The sequence below is a fragment of the Conger conger genome, chromosome 9 (genome assembly GCF_963514075.1).
Source record: "Conger conger chromosome 9, fConCon1.1, whole genome shotgun sequence".
Classification (NCBI taxonomy): domain Eukaryota; kingdom Metazoa; phylum Chordata; class Actinopteri; order Anguilliformes; family Congridae; genus Conger; species Conger conger.
In genome coordinates this window covers 39,052,965-39,076,306 of record NC_083768.1, presented here as the reverse complement: position 1 = coordinate 39,076,306, position 23,342 = coordinate 39,052,965, and the positions used below count along the sequence as shown (strand labels likewise).

General features: G+C 40.1%; 3 protein-coding genes across 4 annotated transcripts; 1 reads left to right on the top strand and 2 right to left on the bottom strand.

Moving 5' to 3' along the window:
• Positions 1-1,323: 1,323 nt before the first annotated feature.
• ube2wa (ubiquitin conjugating enzyme E2 Wa) lies at positions 1,324-13,365 on the bottom strand. The gene is made up of 6 exons (XM_061255199.1): positions 12,951-13,365; positions 7,092-7,183; positions 4,565-4,667; positions 4,189-4,344; positions 3,430-3,505; positions 1,324-3,010 (listed from the first exon to the last, which is right to left on the bottom strand). The coding sequence occupies exons 1-6, from the start codon at positions 12,963-12,965 to the stop codon at positions 2,997-2,999; spliced, it is 456 nt and encodes a 151-aa protein (XP_061111183.1). The 5' UTR covers positions 12,966-13,365; the 3' UTR covers positions 1,324-2,996.
• Positions 13,366-15,659: 2,294 nt separating this feature from the next.
• Positions 15,660-20,645, bottom strand: elocb (elongin C paralog b). The gene is made up of 4 exons (XM_061255675.1): positions 20,574-20,645; positions 16,924-16,951; positions 16,456-16,599; positions 15,660-16,227 (listed from the first exon to the last, which is right to left on the bottom strand). Exons 2-4 carry the CDS (start codon positions 16,925-16,927, stop codon positions 16,037-16,039), a joined length of 339 nt encoding a protein of 112 aa, XP_061111659.1. The 5' UTR covers positions 16,928-16,951; positions 20,574-20,645; the 3' UTR covers positions 15,660-16,036.
• A 247-nt stretch (positions 20,646-20,892) lies between these two features.
• tmem70 (transmembrane protein 70) lies at positions 20,893-23,342 on the top strand. Of its 2 annotated transcripts, none has more exons than XM_061255674.1 (3): positions 20,893-21,249; positions 21,342-21,453; positions 21,964-23,342. In XM_061255674.1, exons 1-3 carry the CDS (start codon positions 21,016-21,018, stop codon positions 22,416-22,418), a joined length of 801 nt encoding a protein of 266 aa, XP_061111658.1. In that variant the 5' UTR covers positions 20,893-21,015; the 3' UTR covers positions 22,419-23,342. The 2 variants fall into 2 exon arrangements, with proteins under 2 accessions (XP_061111658.1, XP_061111657.1); XM_061255673.1 differs by having other exon boundaries at positions 21,339-21,453.

Here is a 23,342-nt window from a genome sequence, read left to right as displayed (position 1 = left end):
TCTTCTCTTCATTTTTGCTTACTCATTTCCATTTCTGGCGCCCAAATACATTTTGCATTAAAAATTGATAATTCAATATTTTTATATGAATTACGTAGGCGCGTGTGTGGCTTCTTAAATCCCATTCTAGACATTTAATTTTGCTCCCAGTTGAGATTTGAACAGCTCTTTAACATGTCAAAACAGAATGAATACAAGGAGATGAAGTTGCACCTCCAGGATGCATATTTTTCCTTTCCTGTGATTTGATAAACACCGATGTCTTGCTGTTTCATCCAGATACAAACAGGATTTTGTGACAGGTGGAAAGTCCAGCTCAGAAAGTAAAAGTCATGTCATGCGTTTCTTCCACTCATTAACTCAGCCAGCTGGTTTCACCATTGTTCTACATCCTGGCTGAGTGCTAATTATTAGTGATTGCAACAAAATATTGGGGAGGACTTTCTGAACCTAGATTTTCAACCTCTGGACATATGTAGGCTACTTAGTAGCAATAATAACAAGGCCCTTTAAGAATGGACTATTATAATTGTAGGCTACACTAATTGGGCCAAACTAGTTTACGGCATTTACTTTGGAATGGACAGTGCACCTCGGTCAGTACAGTTCGTATTAATGCGATAATGACTGTTCCAGATCTCAAATCTGCATGGTATATTTATAATCAAGCAAGGCACCCAGAATGCTTTAAGACTCTGGAATTGGTCCTTTGGACCTGTCTGCTCATCAAGTCAACAATGAAGGGGGTAGGCTTCAATTAAGTGAATGCTAAATTAATATTGCCATTGTCAGTGGGACATTAAATATAAGAGGCACACTCCAGCAGAGGTGGACAAAGAGGTCCATAGTGGTTTCTGGTTTTCATGCAAACTTCTTGGATTAATTACTTAATTAGCATTTGAGATTTAAATGACTTATATTGATATACACAAGAACAGCTGAAGACTGTTCTTGGGTCCCTATATTAAATGCTTACTTGTTATTTAATCTACAAGCGAACCAGTGTTGGTGTATATAGCCAATTAGCTCATTTAGCCAGGGTAATTGGTGGAAACAAAATAATCTGCGTACATACTGGCCCTCCAGGACTGAAAGTGCCCACTCCTGCACTAAGCTATGCTTTGGTTCCCAGGTTAATAAAGTCAGTCTGTGGAAAACACCCACGTCCTGTCAGCAACACAAGCCCACAGAGCTTGGCAGTGGCAGGGGCTGCTGAGCTGAAATCTGGCCGCCATTATAAGGGCCCCGGAATGTTCCGCTGTCATCCTCTCGGAGAAGAACACAGCCAAATATAAGACACAAAAGCCAAAACACTCAATCATCTAACTGTTACCATATCATGTTTTTAATAGAAATGCTATACAGGTCCTAATTGGCAAAAAATAAAATAAATAAAATAAAAGTGCAGAGCCAAACCCTCCTAAGCAATAGCACACAACAGCTGAAACAGGAGATAAAAAAAAAAAAAAAAAGAAGAAGAAAAGAAAGTTTCTTCCAGCTCAGCTCCCGTTATGCATGGATGTCTGACAATCAAGGTACTGACAGCCAGTACCTGGCTAATGCAGGTTATACATGGACAGATTCAATTTGTTGAGGATTGCTTTTCTTGCACATTTTTGCTAACTTGCATGTACTGTTTAACAAAACAATATTATACAATACTTTCTTCAGACCATGATCTTTTACAATGTAACAGTATGTTTTTTTGTTTTTTTTGTTTTTTGTTTGTTTTTTTTGGTACAAATATCACTGAAACGAAAAAACATCGGTTTGGAAACTTCATGGTGATTCCTTACAGAAAAAGTACCTGAGCCTGATAAATACGGCCAGGAGAGAGAACTCACTCTCATCCTGTGACCTGGAAAAAGATTTCTCAAAATTACTCAAACATTAATAATAATTTTACCCAGAATGCATGGTGCCGATAAGAGTGAATGCAAAGTAAAATAAGACAAAAACATTCTACCCTTGACCCACCCCAAAACTCCCCTTTATATAATTTTTTTCTGTTTTTCCTTTTTTTTTTTTTCTTTTTTTTTTTTACAAAAACAAAGACTACTTTTCAAATCAACAACAATTTTAAATTAAAGCATAATCCAGATGTGAAGATAATCAAACAAAAATGAAAACACAACACAATTCTTTTTTTTTTTTTTCTGCACTCTTGCAACACAAAAGGTGGTCAATTGTGTTCTTCAATGAGAAAGGCCGGTAACCACTCCTGGATTAAACAGATTTGTGTGGAGTCTGATGACTGGTACACCAAAACCTGTAATCACTAATAACATTCCTGGCTTTACCCTGTGCAAGACCATTCCCCAACCAGTAAATTCGACCAATCGAAAACAGCTTATCAAAAGCAGCTCAGTACTTGGAAGTTAATATATATATCAGTACTTTCCTAAACTCAAGCATTTTCAAGAAGTCAAAGTAGGGGGAAAACCTTTTTCCTGAATATAAAGTATGGTGAAGATTACAGCAGAACTAGGTGTTACAATCCAATGTTTTACTTCTGTCAAAGATTTCACAGTGCATAATAGTTTCAGTGAACAGACTCATCTTTGCCTTTGAGACGTTCAGTCCCTTACAATTAAATTGATCCGATTTGGATTGTATCAGGCTTCGATTTTGTCAGCCCAAGCATGCATGAATCAATGTTATTGCACAACACATGACCACCTGGAAAGGACTAGTCCAAAAAAAGAGAATAACAAAAAAAAGAAAAGAAAAGAAATAAAATAGGAATTTTCTCACTACAAAACCTCCTGATTTGCTGCATAACTACCGCATGTCAAAACAATCCGTGTCGTCTGTATCATAAGTTCCTGCATTTTCTTTAACAACCGGCTAAAACATGCATCCAAAAGCCCTCTGGGAAATGCAGTCCAGGAAGTCAGTTGTCCCAGTCAAAGGTTAAAGTTCAAAGACTGAATGATTAAAAAGTGCTTATGTACTCAGTAGGTCATTTTCTTCTAGGAGTATGAAAAAGTTGAACATTAGCAAGTATCATCTGTAAAAAAAAATAAAAAAAATAAATAAATAAAAAAAAAAACAAAACAGAAAAAGTGGAAATAAAAGTTACACATAAAATAACCAATTACAGATGGCACACTGCATTCGACAACATTTAATGGAATTATAAAGGCATCATATTCCTTCAACAAATAGGTATATAGACAGCTGACTCACTAATACTAAGTTGTGCTTAAACAGACACTATTCAGTTGCTCTGTCCCCGTTCTCGTACTGCTTATGATCTGACCTACATGAACATATCTTGCTGAGACAACCTTTTAAATGGCTCTAAATAAGAACGGCAAACGTCAAATTCAGTTATTACTTTTAATTGCAACGATGAATGAGACCTTTTATTTCTTGTTTGCATACTTCACAGTGCCCTACATGAAAGGAAGAGAGAAAAAGACTCACCGTGATACCACCATTTTGTTTTCTTTGGATTCTTGTTACATGTTCTTACATAAAAGGAGTTATCAGGCGGTCGTCTCTGTGGAAGAAATGCTGCAGGTCAGCGGGTAGGCAACGGTACAAGGCTAGAGCTGGGTCAACATTTAACTAAGATCAACAAACTTAATATCATCTTACAACACCAGCTGTGCCAGCAGTAATGCTAACGGCCAGCAATTATACCAAAATCTTCAAGAATATGTTCTATCTTGGAAAATATTCTTGGAATATTGAAATATTCTGTGTTTAAAAAAAATCCCTTGAGAATCCCTTGAGAACACCATGACGTACTCAGGAGGAAATACTGATCGCTGTTAAAAGGCTGACTGCCAACATATATCCAGTGAGCAGTGTCAATACCACTACAACAGTAGCAATACATTTTGTTGATGCTGCTCGTGCACTCAGAGCTTAGAAACAGCACTGATGGCCTCGGTTATCTGGGTAACCCTAACACATTATCCCCATCACAAGTAAACACTTCTTTAATTTCTCAACTCCAGTAATAATTTAAATGTGTATATTCTCATTTCTCATTTGTACCACCTTAAAATTACCGTCACTCAGAGTAGAATAGCATAAACACAAACTGAACATTCTTCCACAGGCAGTTTCATGGCAGATACAGAGCAAAATACTTACATCATAAAACATGCTGCTGTAGAGACATTTATTCATTCTATTTTGTCTCAGCTATGTAATTTTCCAAAGATGAAGTCCTACCTTTTCTTTGCAGCTGGACAGCATGCTGATAATGCTAAGACAAACAGACTGCACTGAAAGTGCGGGTGACCAGTCCTCTGTTAAAATGGACAGACAGATGTGACCGTTGCTATATACATGAGGATGAACAGGTATATTCTCTCCGGTGAACATGACCTGAAACAAAACAAAAAAACAAAAAAGGAATAAGAATTGATGGAAAGGAAGGCTAGTCTCATCCACATAACCACTGTCTTCCTTTGCTATCACAACCAAAACAGTGGTTTCAGAGCGTATTTGCAAAATTTGAAAATAAATAAATAAAGAAGTAATGTGTAGGGAAAACCAATTAATCTGAACATAACCACAACTCAACACACATTTAAAAAGAAATTACCTGAGGCGAGTCGAACGGATAACGACCGCTGAATTTAAAGAGCAGCTGAAATTTCTCTCCTTCATACAGCGTACCTGTGGCTCCTTCCATATCTACTATCCACCTGAGAGGGGAGAGTACAGTAACATTCAAAATCCCAAAGAACTTCCAGTTCAATACCAACAGCACTGGCTCTTCAAATCCCACCTCAGTTTGGGAAAATATGGTGAGGGAAATCTAGCATCTGGGATTGAAACTAAGATTTGATCTTGAAGACAGGATGAAATTAGGATGTCAAGTTTCTGTTTTGAACACTCCTTCTATAGACAGCTGAGAACATACCGAAAGAAATACATTACAATGTTTAACATACTGGCAAAAATGTGGAAATCCACTTTAAGATATACATTATGGAGAATGTAACACCGCTGTGAATAATCACTATTTTTCTCCCTTAAATTAAGCACATATAAAATATATTCCAGTGTATTCCACTTCTGTAAGGGTTTTGAGCCTTTTAGGGCTGACCACTCCCATTCCCCAACTGTGAAAGAAGCTGGTAACTTTTTCTATTCATAAACTTTCGGGTGGAACTGGAACCCTCAGAGAACAAAATTAATTTAGTGAATAAAATGACTGCGACGGTATGAAATCAAGATTCTCCACTAGGTTCCAGATAACCACAGCTCAATTTCAATGCCCCGGCCAAAGTATCTGCAACAACTGAATCACGTCTGGGGGCCCCATCTAGGCCTACATCTAAATTCAGCGGTTTGCCAATGTTTCTACATTTTACAGTCAATCACATCTATTAATTTTTGCTTTTGATTGCTAAGCTAGCTTAGTCCTTCTCCCGTGGTATGGAAAGATACCATATTGCCTCTTATCAGCAGAGAGCGAGGATATTCATCAATATTCATCTGTCTGTTAAAAAAAAAAAAAAAAGACTGACAACCATCTGCTGCATTGGCTTTAGCATGTTATGCCAATTGAATCTTTTTTATTACTGGAAATAACATTTACTGTAAAAGGTCAGAAAGCAATGCTGTGGTAGCAGATCAGATCACAATAGAGCCGGTCCGTATTCGGCCAACATAATAATGATTACATAATTTGCCATTGGAATGCTAGTCTGTACATTTTTCTGTGCTGGAAAGGCTCCATGGCACCAGTGATATTCCTGTCACATACTTCCACAAACATGAAGACAGAAGAACCCCAACAACACATCACACATCACAGTACGACACCTTTGTTCCAATCCAACACAAGGCTCCCATTTTATCCCACTTTACTCTTGAGAATAAAGCCAGACACAAAACTAGAAGCAGTAATCCCGCTATAATCCTATTATGTGAGATCCAGGCAGGCTGTTATCGCTACAAGGTGTCCATCTGACCCCAAACAAGGACAGTTGGATCATTAAAAAAAAAAAAAAAAAGAGGGAAAAAAATATATAAAGAATTTACAGTAACCAGTGAATACGGATTACATTACATTAAGGCTGGCATTTTTGCCAGTCTTATCGTGTTACGGTTATGCAATACTGTTCTGTGTACAGAGGGACAAAATCGAGCATCACGAAGGACTGTTAAGGATCAGCCCTTTGATATCAGGCTCAGTGAGGCAGAGAGACAAGGTCATCAAGGAACACGAGCTCGCAAGCAGCAAAGGTCTTAGCCTAATTCATGCTGCTTCTGCCTTATTTAAGCAGAGCCTTCGCTGGCTCTACACAGGCAGGCCAAGCACAGGGGGTCAGGCAGCTTGATTAGTAGGGCAGGGCCACAGCCTTCTAAGCAAAGACCACATGGACATACCTGAAGCTGAATCTACGCTCCTGCTCTCTCTAGCGCCCTCTAGCGAGTGCTGTCCCTTAATGCACCCCCCACCCATTCGGTCAGTGGATTAAAGGAGGGACCCCATCGCCCCCTACTGAGCGTAGTGAGTAAATGCTGGAGTTGCTTGCTGAGCGTCTTATGACACAAGCATCCTTTAGTGATGTCATCACTAAAGGTAAGACCTGCGGGAGGGAGGCCCGCCCCTCCTCTTCCCCCGTCAGCAGTCCAAAAACATGCTTTTCCCGTTCAGGCGGTGAAGCTCGTTCCACAGCTTCAGGGCCAAAAAAGGACACCAGTCACACCGGAGAATCATGCATAATTGAGAATGCCTGTTAGGGCATCTGTGTGCCTTAATGGTTCAGAAACTGGACTTGCAACAGGAAGACTGCCTATTTGATTCTCCTACAAGGCTGTCATTACCCTCAAGTAAGGGCTCTACCCACAATTGTTTCAGCAAATATTAAGCTGTATATGTGGGCATATCCAGTTGTCAGGGCTGTTGGCGTCTTTAAACAGAAAAATAATAGGAAGCTGGTAATGTGATAACTTGAGTAAAACATGAAATGGATCAACATTCAAAGTAGACAATGTCCCAAAGTAATATAATGAGCAACAAAATGCACTTGGAGTGACAATGGTGCAATGTAATAGTGTTTAAACGGTAATTCCATTACCCACACGTGATGGCATGAGGGTGAAACAGAACTTACTGCGTTATGGTATTTTGTACGCTCTTTTCATTCAAGGTCATTCCAGGGGGGGGGTCATTCTGCAGTGCTAATAGTTCCTTCTGTAGCCTTTTCTGAAAATTAGGTAAAAGAGAACAATTTCATGACACCACACAGCATTTGTTTAACAAATTGTACAGGAAAATCTCACTTGAATCACCAAGTTCTCACCTGGTAACACAACAAGACAGTCTACTGGACAATAGTTTCCAGCAAACGATGAATTCATAATGTGTGAACTCTCAGTTGGTACACATTATACAAGTTTGGAAAAAGTCCATCAAGTTTACATGCGAGGAGCGCATAACTGAGGTAGACTCAGATGGGATGGGGTGACAAACAGGGGCACGGTGCAGCACGTTAGCACAGCAGGGTTCACAGCAGAGCCGAACAGAGCCTAATCAAGTTCTGAAAGAGGCCAAATCCAGCCTAGCCTAAAGCACTACTGCAGGCTCAAACTGCTTTACTGTCGTATTTATATTATTGTTGAAGGGACAAAGAATTCAGTGTTTTTATACCTATATCTAAGCTCATCCCTCTTCCTGAAAAGTGCTACTCGGCAAAGGCTGGAGAGGAATTCAAACCTGAAAAACCACCTGTGGCCTGGGAGGATGCCTAGCACAGGAATCTCTGCTTTTTGGGCGCGTCACGCTATGCTTGGAAGGCGCGAGTCAAATTCAGAATGCACTTTTACAGGTGAAGCTTTGGACAATTTCAACCTGAGGTGACAGAAAATAGGCTCATGAAGTCACTGCCCTGAAGCAAAACTTTTTTATAATTGCTGAGATGATAGCTGATATTCTGAGATTGATATTTCAGATCATTTCTGGCCCTGCAAACGAATATCCCATGACGTCTGTTCAGAATTTGCAATGATTCTAATGGTCCTGTATTTTTAAAATTCTAAATACGGTGAATATCCATACAGTATGCCCTGTACTATTTCTAGTATGACCTTCGACACAACATGACCAGAACAGTGTTCAGCTGAATGGCTTGAGGGGGGCTGTCACTCAAGACAATGCAACAAACAAGCACTTCACCAATGCACTCAAAAACATTGCTGTGCATACGTGGGTCCCTAACTGGCAAAGCCACCGGTGAACAAGGAGCCTTGAGGTAGCACCCTAGCACACTGATGGTACCACTGATGACTACTGGCAGTCTGCAGGGACAGGACCCTACACACTCCATAAGCTCCATGCAGCGCTGGAGAGATACGCCATTTGTCTGGCTGGTGCTGGCGCTAGCTCTCCTGTAGTACTGTGCAGCCTGTAGAGCAGAAGGCTTGCATGCATACTATGAGCAGTGAGGATGTGGGTTGTGACTCCAGGAACTACCAACAATTTAAATTGGAAAGAAGGGGGGCTTGGGAAGTTCCTCTTTTACTAAAAAAGTTATTTTTTTATCTTTCAGAATGACTCGACAGACACCACTGTACGGGCACGGCCAATTAAGATCAGTGCTTACTGACCACAGCACTGGCTGCTATACAAATCAGAGATGGAACATCACCCGGGTGTGCTGCTACTTAAATTTCAGAGCTCTGCTTAATGCACTTTGTGGAACCTAAAATACAGGAATAGCCTAAGTATATTGGATTGCATTCCTGGCCAAAAGAATGAGGCATAAGTCATACGCCTGGTGAACACAAATGGCATGTTGAGGACGCCATAATTCAGACAGAGGTCACAGAAAACAAGTGAAAGGCAGACATTTCTCATCCGCACTGACAAAATAATGCAGCGTTCAGCTCATTGTTGTTAGCCTCCGTCCTCATGGCATTTCACCTTATCAAGGCTCAGGAATTTAAGGTTGTGGCTGTGTGATGAGGATGCGTGGACTCCACTGTGGAATTTGAGTTGTGATTTATGTGTTCTAAAAGAATAGGACACCTCTAGTGACTATGAGACAGAGCAAAAGCCCTCAGGACATATACTCGCAGAGAAGCACATGTTGTAATGGTTTTTTTTAGTTCAATACTGAGGACAGCAGAGATTTAAACCCAGGAGAGATGCAAGACGATACAGGTAGTAGGTCCTTCTAGTATGCAGATGGTAAACATAAATGTAAAAAATGTGACTGGCTTCATTCATCAATGTCAAACTATGCAAGGGACGTGATTTCAAGGCATGGCCACAATGTGATAAAGCACTTGGGTTTTCCGCAAGAAACAACCCCTGAATGTTGTGACCATTATGCCAGATGTGACTATTTTATAATAATGTTATTATAATACACACACTCACTGAGGTAGACCTGTATACCAGCTTATTAATGCTAATATTTAATCAGCCAATCATGTGGCAGCAACTAAATGCATAAAGCATGCAGATGTGGTCAAGCGGTTCAGCTGTCAGAATGGGGAAGAAATGTGATCTAAGAGAGGTTTGGAATGATTGTTGGGGGCTGTTTGAGCATCTCAGAAATTGCGTGTCTCCTGGGATTGTCACACACAACAGTCTCTAGAGTTGGCAGAGAATGGAGCAGAAAACATAAAACATTCAGTGAGCAGCAAAAACATGTTGTTAATGAGAGAGATCAGAAGAGAAGGGCCAGACTGGTCAAAGCTGACAGGAAGGTGACAGTAATGCACACATGAGAACAGTGGTATGCAGAAGAGCATCTCTGAACACAGAAAGTTACAGCAGTAGAAAAAGAAAAAAAAACCTAATAAAGTGCTCACTGAGTGTATTGATGTCAGGTTTGATGTCATTGACTATATAAAAAAGGTCAGACTTTAATCTCACAGCAGAACCAATTTTGAACAATTTCAAAGATGAGCCGAGCAAACAAACGTCTAATCATCCGAGTGTTATAAATTCTAATACAGAACCTAGCACGAATACCAACTCAAATATACCTTTAATTATTTACATTCATTTGATTTGAGGCAGAGCGCATGTGGTATATTTTATAGACTATCGTCTATATTCACTTAAGTGTTATGTACTTATGGAGCACATAAAAAATCATAATGGCTTGGCTTAATACAGTCATCATTACAAACATTTTAATTAGGAGACTAAATCCTACTTTTTTTAAACTCTTATCCAATTTACACCTGCATTTTATTTAAAATACTTTTTCCATCAATGTTCTTTCAAGGTAATATTGGCCATTCTGTGCTCATATTACATTTCCTGCTAGTATCATGATACGTATCCCATAGTAAAGCAGGGCTTGCAATTCTAGGTTTGTATGTTCGTTCCCCAAATGGGGCCCTGCCATCGTAGCCCTGAATCGCTTTAGGAATATCCAGCTGTATTAATGCACTGCATGTAAAACAAGGTCAGATGCATTACTCACTCTGGATAAGAGCTTCTGCTAAATGCCTCAAATGTAACATGTAAATAAATGTAAGCCCAAGTAAGTAGCTTCTGATAAGGGCATTGGCCAAATAAGTAGGCCTAAATGAGAAATAAGTAACAGCAGACTGCTCTTTAACACACTAATATAACGAGCAATAAAACTGCTGGCTTGCATTAAGTATAAGCTGGTAATCAATAGAGGGAGAGCAAATAGACACAGGAGGGCTTTGGGCTAAAAACTGTTCCTGTTACAGGCTAACAAGACTGAGAACAATACAAAGGTCAATGTGTATTACAAGGAAACGTTTAAACGGAACAGTTTCAGGAATGGATCCGAGAAGTTCAAACGAAAGCATGGCGCACAGCTCCTAGCTGCTGAATGTCTGCTGATATCAAAGGGGCTTTAAAGAACTGAGCAGTGCAGATTGGCACTGAAATGACACAGGAACCACCGTTATTATGTTTGGCGCAGTTATTCATATCACATCACTAGCAGAATAAAAGTACAACAAAGAGTGGAGCTTTGGCCAACGTCCACATACGGTTGCTATTTTCACTCATTTGAAGCACTGGACTTTCTGACCTTGTATGAGGTCGAATGAAACACTTCACAATCAGCCAGAAAATCTAAATCATTAAAAAGGAATGAACTCAATGGAACAAGTGGAACAGTGATCTGCAATATTAAGATTTACAACATCTATAAAGTCTGCACGGGTAATGCAAGATTATACCAGGACAGGTGAATTAAACATTTATAAAAAACTACCGATTTATAATCCAAGAGTTCAATTCAAAAGTGGTTTCAAAAATCAAAAACAAGTCAATTGCTTTGGGTGCCTAATTACCCAATTATTGTAGCCTTACTGACAAAATATTGGCATACTGACTTCAGTTAAATTCCCATTTTAATTTGCAGTTATAAGGAAGCTGCCCATTACACTGGGTTAAGCATTTAATCTTGAGTCATTCGCATTTAAGGTCATGACACTTCCAGAAATAATAATCGTTGTTACTGTGCTACAACTGTAGAAGCGGACTAGGGACAACAGATCCAACCTTGGGCATATCGATTACGGTCTTGGCATGAAAATACAAACCTGTAAGGGAATGGTTTAGCTATCCTGTACAGGTATTTCAAAACTGAGGTTAGTTTGACACAAATTTAAAATAAAATAACAAATCATTTTATCAACAATGTCATTGTTAACATTGTTAACCGGACGGAGAAATGCTAAAATCATCAGCGTAGCAGTAGGGTACAGTACCCAGTTTCTAATTAACTTAAGTACGTTTAACAAGCCTGATTAGACAAGATGTCGAGCTTCGATCTCGAGTAAAAAGAAAGTGTAATATTTTAATATCTGAGGAATTTATTTTCGTTATGGCTGAACTGTTTAATTTAGACGGATTCATTGAATTTAGCTAGAGTTTAACGTTACCCGATGACTGCGCAGTAGCTGACTTTAGCTAAGTTAGCTAGCAATTTAATTAACAGGCTGGAATACAAACGTAATGGAAAATTCGAGTTAAAGTTTATATAACTTATATAAGAGGTATTCATCTCCTTTATCAATTGAAATCAGTTTCCAGCCAGATACTAAACTCTATAATGTTGCTTAACAACATTAAGCCAGGCAGGCAAGTTAAAATAATCAGAAACATAGAGGTATAGATTCAGTACATGCTTCTGTGCCTGACATCAGCGAACTTACTACGAAAAATTCAAAAATTAAGATTTTCCACCACTTTCGCCTTCATCATCGCCCACCCACTACAATGACAGCATTAGAGGGCATTTCCCTGAAGCTAATAACGTTAGCTAATGCTACCGTTTAGTCAAACAACCATTCCAAGCACATTCACCTCAGTGTTAACTAACTTAGCGTAGATACCCATTAGTTAGTTACCATACTAGCTAACTTAGTACTAATACAGTCTACTATGTTAACGTGTCAAGCCAAAACAGAAATCAACACTTCATGCGGGGTACTTCGCCAGTACCGTTTTGACATCGGTCCGGATAACCATGTTAAATTGGCTAGCAAGCTGGCTGTTGTTGCATGAGTTTAGCTTTCCTGATAGCCAGCGAGTCAACCAGCCAGCTCAGCTGATTGTTGACCGACTGGTTTTTGTTATGATGGCAGGGGTAGCCTGCGAACTGGTTACATGTTTCGACAGCGCTTCAACAACCGTAACAAAGCTGGCTGGCGTGATCTAGTTAGCCGTGCTAGTAGTCATCCCTGTGGGAGTTCCTGTACACCGAGTTCCAGGTACTGTTCTCGGCATCACCTGCGCAGGCAGACCGGATTGCCCTCATTTCAGCCTCCAGGCACCAAACAGTCCCTCTCCGGCCACTCAATATCAACCAACTCGCTCCCTTTGTGCTGTTTCCATTCCAATACTATATATATATGCCTGGATTCGTATGTTAAAGTCTCTGTATGCTCTGATGTGAGCGATATGAACACAGTAAAAGGGAAAATAAAACACTTGAATAAAGAGCTTTGCGCTTCAGTTGGACACTTACCTGCATCGACGCCATGTTGGTACCCCCTGCACCAGGGTAGGAGACGCAGATCCAACGAAACGTCACAACATCACGTGGTCCATCCGGGCGCTCGTGACGTAGCTCTAGTTCAGTTAATGAAATAAAACTTACACCTTGAACCACTGGTTAACTGCACTTTCTCAATCTAAAGCTGAAAATATTTGGAATTTTATTTTATATTTATATTAAGTATTTGAACAATGCATCACAATCGATTTTCACCCGCGAACCTAGTCATCAATTTCCATATTGGTAAAAACGGTTAAACTGTTATTACGATGTATAATGCCCCTTTTGTATGTATACTACAAACCACGCATTATGATTTATAACGCTCGAATACATTTAAAATCCTATTATCAAATAATTGAAGCGCATTAATGTAAGCTGTTGCCAGTAAGCTGTTGCTACCCCTCCTAATCTACTGCATAACTAAACCAGTTCGGCTTGGCCTCCCGTGTCACCAGTGGTTCATGGTTCTGATAGTTCGGTGGTTGCAATAGTACCACCCTCACTGGAATCGCATGTCTGCTTGCCATATGAATAAGACGATAGCGACCTCTACTGGTCCCCCTTTCTGGTCCAAAAAGTGTTTCGTTGTTTTTTCTGTTAGGAACGACCACCAGCTTCGAGAATCCTGGCTATATGTCTTTATCGTGTCAGTTTTTTTAAAACCCACATTTCCCCTTCAATCTCCCTTTGGCATTTTCTGGCGCTTTGGGTAGCCTATATTGACTGGGCTGAGGAAAACACCAGTGCAAGTCAGAAAAACATGTTCCCTTTCAAAAGTATGTACATACAGTTGTGTTCAAATAAATAGCAGTGCGTTAAAAAAAGTGAATAAAGTGAAAATATTTTTAATTTTTAATAGCTTTTAGTTCAATATTTAAAATGTAGCGGAAACATTACACATTCAATTCCAAATTACAGGAAGCAAAGAAAATGAATATTAATCTGTTAAAAAAAAAACTTAACTTCACTTTAAATTACTGAACTAATATTTAGTTGCATAACGATTGTTTTTGATAACTGCTGCGCGTCTGCGTTGCATCGAGTCAACCAACTTCTGGCAACTAGAAATAGGTATTTCAGCCCAGGATTAATGAACTACATTCCACAGTTCCAGTGAATTTTTGGGTTTTGCTTCATAAACTGCATTTTTAATGTCACCCCACAGTTTTTCAATGGGGTTGATGTCGGGGATTGAGCTGGCCACTCCATTACCTCAATCCTTTTTGTCTGGAACCAAGATGTTGCTTGCTTACTCACGTGTGTGCGGTCGTTGTCTTGTTGAAATACACATTTCAGGGGCGTTTCCTCTTCGGCATACGGCAACATAATCTCTTTAAGTATTTTGATGTATTCAAACTGATCCATGATCCCTGGTATACGAACCAAAAACGTAGTATGAAAAACACCCCATACCATTTTTGCGCCACCATGCTTCATTTATTTTTATTTTTTTATTTATTTTAGACTTCACAGTGTACTGTGGCTTGAATTCAGTACCTGGGAGTCGTCGGACGTACTGCCGACGACCACTAGACCTGAAAACAAAACAATTTTACTCTCATAACCGATTCTACATATGCCCTTTTTTCAACAATGGTGCTTTACGGGGGCTTCTTCCTGATAGCTTAGATCAAACGTCTTCTGACTGTAACAGCACTTACAGGTAATTGTAATCATCTTTGATCTTTCTGGAGCTGATGAATGACTGAATCTTTGCCATTCTGACTATTCTTAGATCCGTTTTAACAGTAGTCGCTTGTTTTCTTCCGCTTGTTTCGGGTTTTTGTTGCCATTTTGATCATTTTAGCTTAGCATCCTATAATTTGCTGCACTTCTTTATACGTTTTCCCCTCTCCAATCAACTTTTTAATCAAATGACGCTGTTCCTCTGAACAATGTTTGGAGTGGCCCATTTTACTTAGCAATTTAGAAGGAAATATATTTTATAACAATGTGTGAAACATTTGCTTCCCTTCTTCCTTAATAATGGAAAAATTGACACCTGTTTTTCACAGAATTAATTCATTCTCTAATTAAACTCCACTGCTATTATTTTGAACACATCCCTTTCAATGAATGTGTCCATTATTCAAAACAAGCAGCATGCATGTCATGACAGTTGGGTCTGTCATTTTTCTATTACACTACAACTTTCTATTATCTACAAGTAAAGTATTTGCCATGCAGAAATATCACCACTACTAATAAGTGGTTCATCAGGTTACTGATGTTGTACTGCTGTTTTCTTGAACACAAGTGTAGCTATATACATATACACTGTGCCCAGCAAGTATGTCAGCGTTCTATCACTGTCCCTTACAAATAAATACACAGATAAAAACAGAAAGGAACTCTAATTCGATCTTCATTTCCCTTTCCAATCTAAAATAATTAGATTGTGTTCTTTTAATAATTAAATGAAATATGGTCTTGTGATATGAGTGAATTCCTCCATCAAAAGTAATATTCAATTCCCATATGGATAATAGCACTCACAATATAGGTTGCAATATTCCAATGTTTTTTCAAGGTGTCTTTCTTCACTAACATTGACTTTTACTACTCATTCTGACATTGAACCAAGATGTCCTGCAGTTTATAGCCAATTCATCAACCAAATTGAGCCTCTTGGGAAGATACACATCTCACCCACTAAATGAAAACATTGGTGTCCGGTTTGATAATCAATATTTATTTATAAACAAAAACAAATGCTTGCGATAATGCGGTTACATTGTGCACATCAATTGTGCTCTTTTAAGACAGATTCAGGAGACAGATGTCTAGACATTCAGCAACAAACAAGGTGGCAGCCAAATCATTTTATTATACCAAAATAAAAGTCTTGACTGCAATAATAGTAATGCAGCATTAGAGGGGAACAGGCAACCTTGTATGGAAGAAAAACAATAAAAAATAAAATAATTCAGAATTTACACAGCAAACAACATCATACTACTATTTCTAGGGCAAAAAAGATAAATACAAAAAAAGAACATGAATGGAGAATAAATCCTAAAATGTTAAGCTTGTGATATTGTGTATTGCTATTCTCAACAATCCAAGAAGTTTGCAGCCATCAGCAGCTCAAGCGCTATCTCCGGAGCGATGGGGAACTCTGGGATTTCTGTTGAACTGTTGGTGTAGCGGACTTTGTAGGTGAAGTACATGCACACTTTTGACAGGACGTGAGATGGAATCTCCCGGAAATTCACTTCATTGGTTTCATTTTCAGCAAACTGGCCTGGTCAAAAGATGGACAAATAAAATAAAATGTTAGCAAAAGGCTACTAAGCCGCATGAGCATCAGTATAATAAAGACTTTTTATTTGCACAAAACCTTTCCAGCATCACCAATCACAAAATGAAAAAAAAACAATGCACAAGATTAAAATAATGGCAAGAGGAATTTAAGAGACAAAGAGATATTTAAATAATATATAAAGAAAATGAGTCAGATCTGGCTGATTACCTGGACCGCTCAGCATAGCTTTGATAGTGCCAGACGTCAGGGCGTGTTCTCTCTTCACAATGAATTCATGGCCATCTGAGGAGATCAGTTTGACATACATGGCATCTGGCCCTTCACAGCCACCGTAGGTCTTCTCCTCACCATCTGAAAGTTGCAATTACATCACAGTCCATTAAAACCCTGGCGGAATGCAAAAAATCTGCCAACAAGCTATGCAAAGGGCTTGACTCATCACAGAAGTCATGACAGTGGACTGATTTTAAACATCAGCACCACACTAGGATATACAGTTTTTGCTTGACGTGTCAATCAACTAAATGGATCAAGAGTATTTACTTATTACTAACAATTGCTCTGATTTAAGCCTTTTTTTAAATGCAATATATAGTTGTTTAAGGTCACTTCTCTTCTCAAATAGAGCCCCTCCTTTCTGTAGAGATGAGTGTTTTTAAATGGAATAATACTAACCCATTGTTATTTGAAGTCAGTTCTCTTCCTGGAAAGCAAAAAAATATATATTATTAATATATTTTTTTTTAAAAGGTATAATTCAAAGCCACAGTATCCATATGAAGTTCAGTGTCATAAGTGGATTAGGGTCATTCCGTGAAAAATCAACCACAGGTGTGGGAGTTGAAGTCGGCTCAAACTTTGCTCTATATATTCAATAAAATACCAAATCCAAAACATTAGCCTCATTGGATTTGTCGTTCTAGAGATGGGCGGTACCCAAAAGGTCACTCCTGTGAGGAAATTGGGATTTTGGAGCACTATATCTTTGGCATCAGCTGGGAAAAGCCTGAAAACGTGTAGTCTGACAATTCTGCCTATTTTCTAATGATCAATTCCGATTTTCACAATACCACTCAGACAAAAAGTTATGGTCATTCATAAATGCTAAATCATGGCACTTGGCTTTTTTCCTCCCAATATTAGATGGCTTACTACATCAGAACCACTAGGTGGATGACTTTGTAGACCCCACAGATGACACAGGTCAGCTGTGAATGAAAACTTACCACGTCGAGGTCACCGCCAAATTCACCAAAAAGCGTAAGTATCTGAGTGGTGAAGGAAACGCGTCTTATCAGGCCCTACTGGAACAGGGCTAATTAAATGTGTTCTCCTTCATGCGACTTCAAAGATTAGATTAACTGCTCCCCTGTTCTAACAGTGATACTGTAATGCATTTGCATATTTTGATCGGTTGAAACAGGACCTCACTAATCAGAAAGTAGACAGAAAATTGTGTGTGACATGTTTTTCCCTCAAGTGACTTTTTAGGTACCACCCAACTGCTAATATAAGATAATACCTCTAGAACGACAAATCCATGAGGCTAATGGTTTATTAATGGATATTCTTTATTAAATAGATAAAAAAACATTTACACAAAGTTCGAGCAAAATTGTAGTGGTCAAATCCCACACCTCTGGTTGATTTCACGGAATGACCCATTAATATTTTGATGAATTTATCCACTACTATGCGCCACAATTTCTGGAATGTTGGCGACATGCTGGCTGAATTTGATCACAGGCACATATCATTATTATCATTGTAATACTTGAAATTTATAATGCGCCTTTAATTTAGCATAAAATCTCAAAACTCTACAGAAAAGATCTAAAATGTACAGCAAAAAAAGAAGAAATAAATGAAGAGACAACACTACGAGGACATACTGACACAGGAGAGACAGTGGGTGGGGGGCTTACAGCTGAAGGAAAGCTTTCCTATAAAGGTATGTTTTAAGGTTGGTTTTGAAACCGCTCAGGGACTGGGGCACCCCCAACTGGTCAGGGAGTACATTCCAAAGACAGGGCGAGTGGGGTTTAGGTTCGTCAGCAGCTCCGTGAGGTGGGGGGTGGGGGGAGCATTCCCATACATGTATGTGAATGTCAAGAGAAGGGTTTTAAAACGTAAACATGTAGGTGACCAGGAGCCAATGCAGAGATGCATGGGGCTGATAGAGTGGTGTTTCCACACTCATCACGATCCTGGCAGCGCCGTTTGGAATATACTGGAGCTTCTGGATGCTTGTCTGAGTTTCTCTTTATCCAGGCTCTTGTCTCCTCAGGTGTTAAGCAGTGCGCATGCAGCCATTGGACTTGGTGCAGTTTTACTGCAAAGCTATGTGTCATCAGCGTAGCAGTGGAATTAAATGCCATGCTGGCTGATGACACGGCAGAGGGGAAGCATGTATAAAATTAACAGGATGGGTCCGAGGACAGACCCTTGTGGGACACCCCACGTTACATTGTGAGTCTAGGAGCCGGACCCTTTAAGGCAGACATACTTCGTCCTGTCATGGTGACACAAATAAAACCAGTTCAGGGCTGTTCCCGAGATTCCGATGGGATCTTGGGAGGCATTCAATGAGGATGATGTGGTCGATGGTACTGAACGCTGCGCTAAGGTCCAAGAGGATAAGGAGAGAGCCTGCATGTGCTGTCATCAGCAAGTCATTAGCTACCCTTAATAGTGCTGTCTCAGTGCTATGGGCTGGCCAGGAACCAGACTGAAATTTCTCAATTTGGTTGTTGTCCTGGAGCTGTGCAACAACCACTTTTCCAGCACCTTGGAAAGGAAGGGAAGGTTGGAAATTGGCCTGTAATTTGCCAGAACCTCTGAATCCAGGGTGGGTTGCTTGAGATGGGAGGGTAATAATGGCGGTCTTGAGTGCAGGGGGAACAGTGCCAGACTGAAGGCACCGGTTGACAACCAGTGTGATCAGAGGATTGAGAGCAAAGACACAGGATCTGTGTTAAGATGGTCGGGAGAGGGTTGAGGCATGTTGAAGATTTAATCTTTTGATCAACCTCCCCATGGGTCACTTCCCAGAAGCCAGAGAAGGGCTGAGGTAGCACTGGCAGAAGGTCGAAGGGAGGTGGTGACAGAGCAGTGGAGATGGGGAATTTGATGTTGCCAGATGTTGTCAGATGATGACTGGACTGGACTGATGAGGACCATAGAAACCTATTTTGCAGTTCTTCAGCTTTACCATTGCCCCATCACTTTCCACTACATTGGCTAATTTTAAAATGTATGTTAATCAAATAACAAACCAAGACAATGTAACAGGTTTAGACACTGGTTTTGTTACTACAACGGCTAAGGCACTGGTGTTATATAGTATAACGGCTACATCACTGGTTTTGTCAAAATACAATGATCAAGGCACTGGTTTTGTTATATAGTACAATGTTTAAAACACTGGTTTTGTTATAGTACAATGGGTGCAGCGCTGATTTTGTTATATCGTGCAATGGGTAAGGCCACTGGTTATGTTATAATACAACACTTAAGGCGGCTCGTAACTCCCCAACACCGGTAGTGAGTCATGTTACATTTGCATGATAAGTTTGCAATATAACGTCTTCGTGCTTACCCTACACTCTGGTAATTTAGGGTTACCAGCCACCGATTTCGTCTTATGGGATTGAAAAAGCGGGTTATATTCATATTCAAGATTCCTAGATAATGATAAAAGATAATGATAATTATCAAGATAATGGCAAAATCAACTTGTCCTTCAGCGTACGCACTGTTGTGTTTCGGGGATGTTCCGAGGTCGAAGGCATTTACTTTTATTTTGTAGCTTGCACTGGGTTTCCAGGCGAATTCCTAACGGTTTGACTCATCCAAGCCAACAAGACACCCTACCCAACATTATCTCAAAAGTGTGAAAACTTCACTTCCTCAAAGCACTTTTCTGGCACCGTCGTCAAAACGATAGCGAACATTAACAGTGATTAACTCGAATCTTAACGTTTGGTAGCTGCCAGATAAAGTTAGCTGTCTAGCTAATTAGCTACGAATGTAATGCAATTGGCTAAATAAAACAAATCAACCAGTCTCTAAAACAACAATGCCACACAACCTACTACTAGTTAGCTAACAGTAAGCTAGCTAGCCGGACAAGACAGCTGGACAGGCCCCTGTTCGTGGAAATCATTAGCCAGCAAACTGTTCGCCAGCTAGGTAAACGGCGAAATAGCCTTTTCAAGAACATCGTAATTTGAACATATCCACTCAGAATGTATACCAATAAAAATAAACATGCAAAAAGGTAGTATGCAGATGTTTTCAAAACGTTATGTCGCTTTATTTCTTACCACTTAATCCAAGACCGGTGGCTGCGGACTTGCTCTGCTAAAAGCGATCGAGCGACAGGAAGCTTTCTAAAAAGAGCACACATCATTTTATTTCCGTGGGGGAAAATTGTTTTGGCCTGTTTGTGTTCCTCGTGCACAGTTGTAAAAGGCTACAATAAAAAATAAAGTATGTTACCTTCTGAACAAAACATAATTAATGATATTTCACACCAGTAACCTGCAGCTAGATAGCACATCCCAGTATCAAACTATTTTTGTTTAATGGCCTTGTAAAATCACGAAACTCCAGAACCTAAAATAAGGGGAATTTGTTCCCACCTATCGGATTCTACTGACGTACCACTCAAACTTAACTTCCTGTGTAATCTAGTCTGTCCTCGAGGTTTTTGGGTCGTCGTTATCGAGCGAACTCGCTTAATTGCTAGCTACATACCACAGCAATATGTTTTGTTTATATATAACCCGTGGCGTACAATCAACTTTAAAATCTCGGCCGATTCTCACTCAGTCCCGCCATATCGGTAAGGTTATATGTCCGGTGTCAAAAATTCATCGGACGAATGCATCGCCTGTTAGTGGGACCAAGTCTTCTTACGCATGTGTATTATTGAAGTATCAGGGAAGTCTGCTACAAGTCACACGAAGACCCTTCTTTAATAACGTTTCAATAAATAAGGTATTCTGTATTTTGTGTTTTTTCGCAGACGAGTAATTGCTTTTGCAACATCTGGTGTATCAGTATCAGTCAGTTGTTCTTTTTCTTAGCAGGTCCAGTCATCTCCAGTACACAAGGCATTGCGTTGCTTCTGTTCATCTTCTTCCAGCAACTCTGAGGAAGGGACACTGATTTACTCGGGCAGCTTGGCTAAAGCTGTTCTTGGTATTTTCTGCCTCAATCAAGTTTTTGTTTATTGTGTTTTTCTTCGTTCTCATTTGAACAGACAGTAGTAGTATTTTCAGGAGGTTATTTTGTCTGTTCCTGCAGTACCTTTTGCTGCTCTTGTTATAGTGTTGGTAACAATGGATTCATTTTACTTACTGCTTTTTAATGGAAGAAAATATGAGATGACTGAAACAATTGTTGCTATTATTCTTGTTGCCCCTTGTATTGCAATGATTTCACGTGTAGTTGTCCAACGTGATATGCAAAAGGAAACACTCAGACAGCTTAATTAGCTTAGCAGTACTACAGACAATGTAGTGCACTTTTAGTCAGTGACAATGCTGAAATTGTCCCTAGTGCTAATACAATAAAGTGCTAAGATAATGCTGGAAAAGGGGTTGGTGCTACTCTGTCCACCCCTATGTGTGTGTAGCAAGTGGATGGCTCTAAATATAACACCCATGAACATGTATCCTGAAATGTGCTGTTTCACTGATTTCTCTCCAGGTGTGAAATTATTCTCCTACTCCACCAGTATATTCAGCATGTGTGTGATGCCACAAGTGCTCCTCAAAACGGGCTTTGGGGTCCAGAGCCTGGCCCTGCAGGTGGCCGTCTGCGGCACCATCGGCCTCTTCACCTTCATAACCCCAGTGCTCCTCCACCTGCTCAGCAAGGGCTACGTGGTGCGCCTGTACCACAACCACGAAATGGACACCTACACGGCCGTCACCTACAACGCCCTGCTGGCAGAGAAGAAGACTGTGTTCCACCAGAGTCAGGTCTCCGTGCCGGGCGTGAGCAAGATGTTCACCACCTTCTACGCCAACAGGAGGTCCATGCTGGTCAACCCCGAACTCTTCGCTTTGCCCCACGACTACAACCACCTCATGGGCTACGACAAGCCCTTCTCCTTTGACTTAGACAAGTTCGAGGAGCAGGAGAGAAGCAAGCAAGACTGACAATGCTGAGCCCCCCCTTACGGCATGCGGCGTACGGCAGGAGCTGAGGGTAAAGAGAAGGGGCCTGAACACTGGGGTATGGTGCCGCAGTATGAACAATTGAAGAACACTGCTGTGGAGTGACACTCAGTCTAGCCAGGATGCTTCAACCCAGTGTAATGCATTTATTCCAGTGTTACTTTCGGATGCTTCTTATTTTCTAGTTTTTTTGCTTTAGTAAACTAATTTCAGATACTGTAACTGATGACGATGTGCAGGAATTTGGGCAAGACAAAGATACAATACTGGTTTAAAGTGGTTGCAAATCGGTGGTGAAGCTGATCGGCATATGACGTCATTGGAGTTGTGAAAAGCTACACGACATCAGTCGTGAAGGGCTATAATCAGATATCCTTCAGTTTGTTTTCAGCTTCGACGTTTGAAAGCAAGGGAAAGCAGTTTTTCTAAACAGGGAAGGTTTCCCACCCAGACACACCTAGTTAATCCTATGTATTCAGACCTTAATTCATTGGTTGAATTGAGCCTATTTACCTGGTAGTGCAGTAGGTGCTATGGCTAGGGCTCCCTGATCCCTGTCTATCCAGTGCACTGTACACTCGGGTCTGGGTAGACTGAGCCAATGAAGTCAGGCCTTGAAAAGCAGTTAAAGGACAGTCAATTGGCTGTGTTGTCTCCACCCAACATATGAAGCTTGGGTATTGTTTTTGAGGTGCCAGGTTGGATTCGATAATGGGTGGCAGTGGAGTCCAAATTCAATTTCATTCAAGCAGACAATGGTTATCAAATCTGATCTTTCTGCCATATTTTCTATGTTTTTTGTATTTAAAAATTGATTTGATTTTAATGTAATGATTACTGTAAATACACAGATTTTGTTTGAGTATTCTCAAATTCTATTTCAATAAATCTTGGCAGACTAAATAA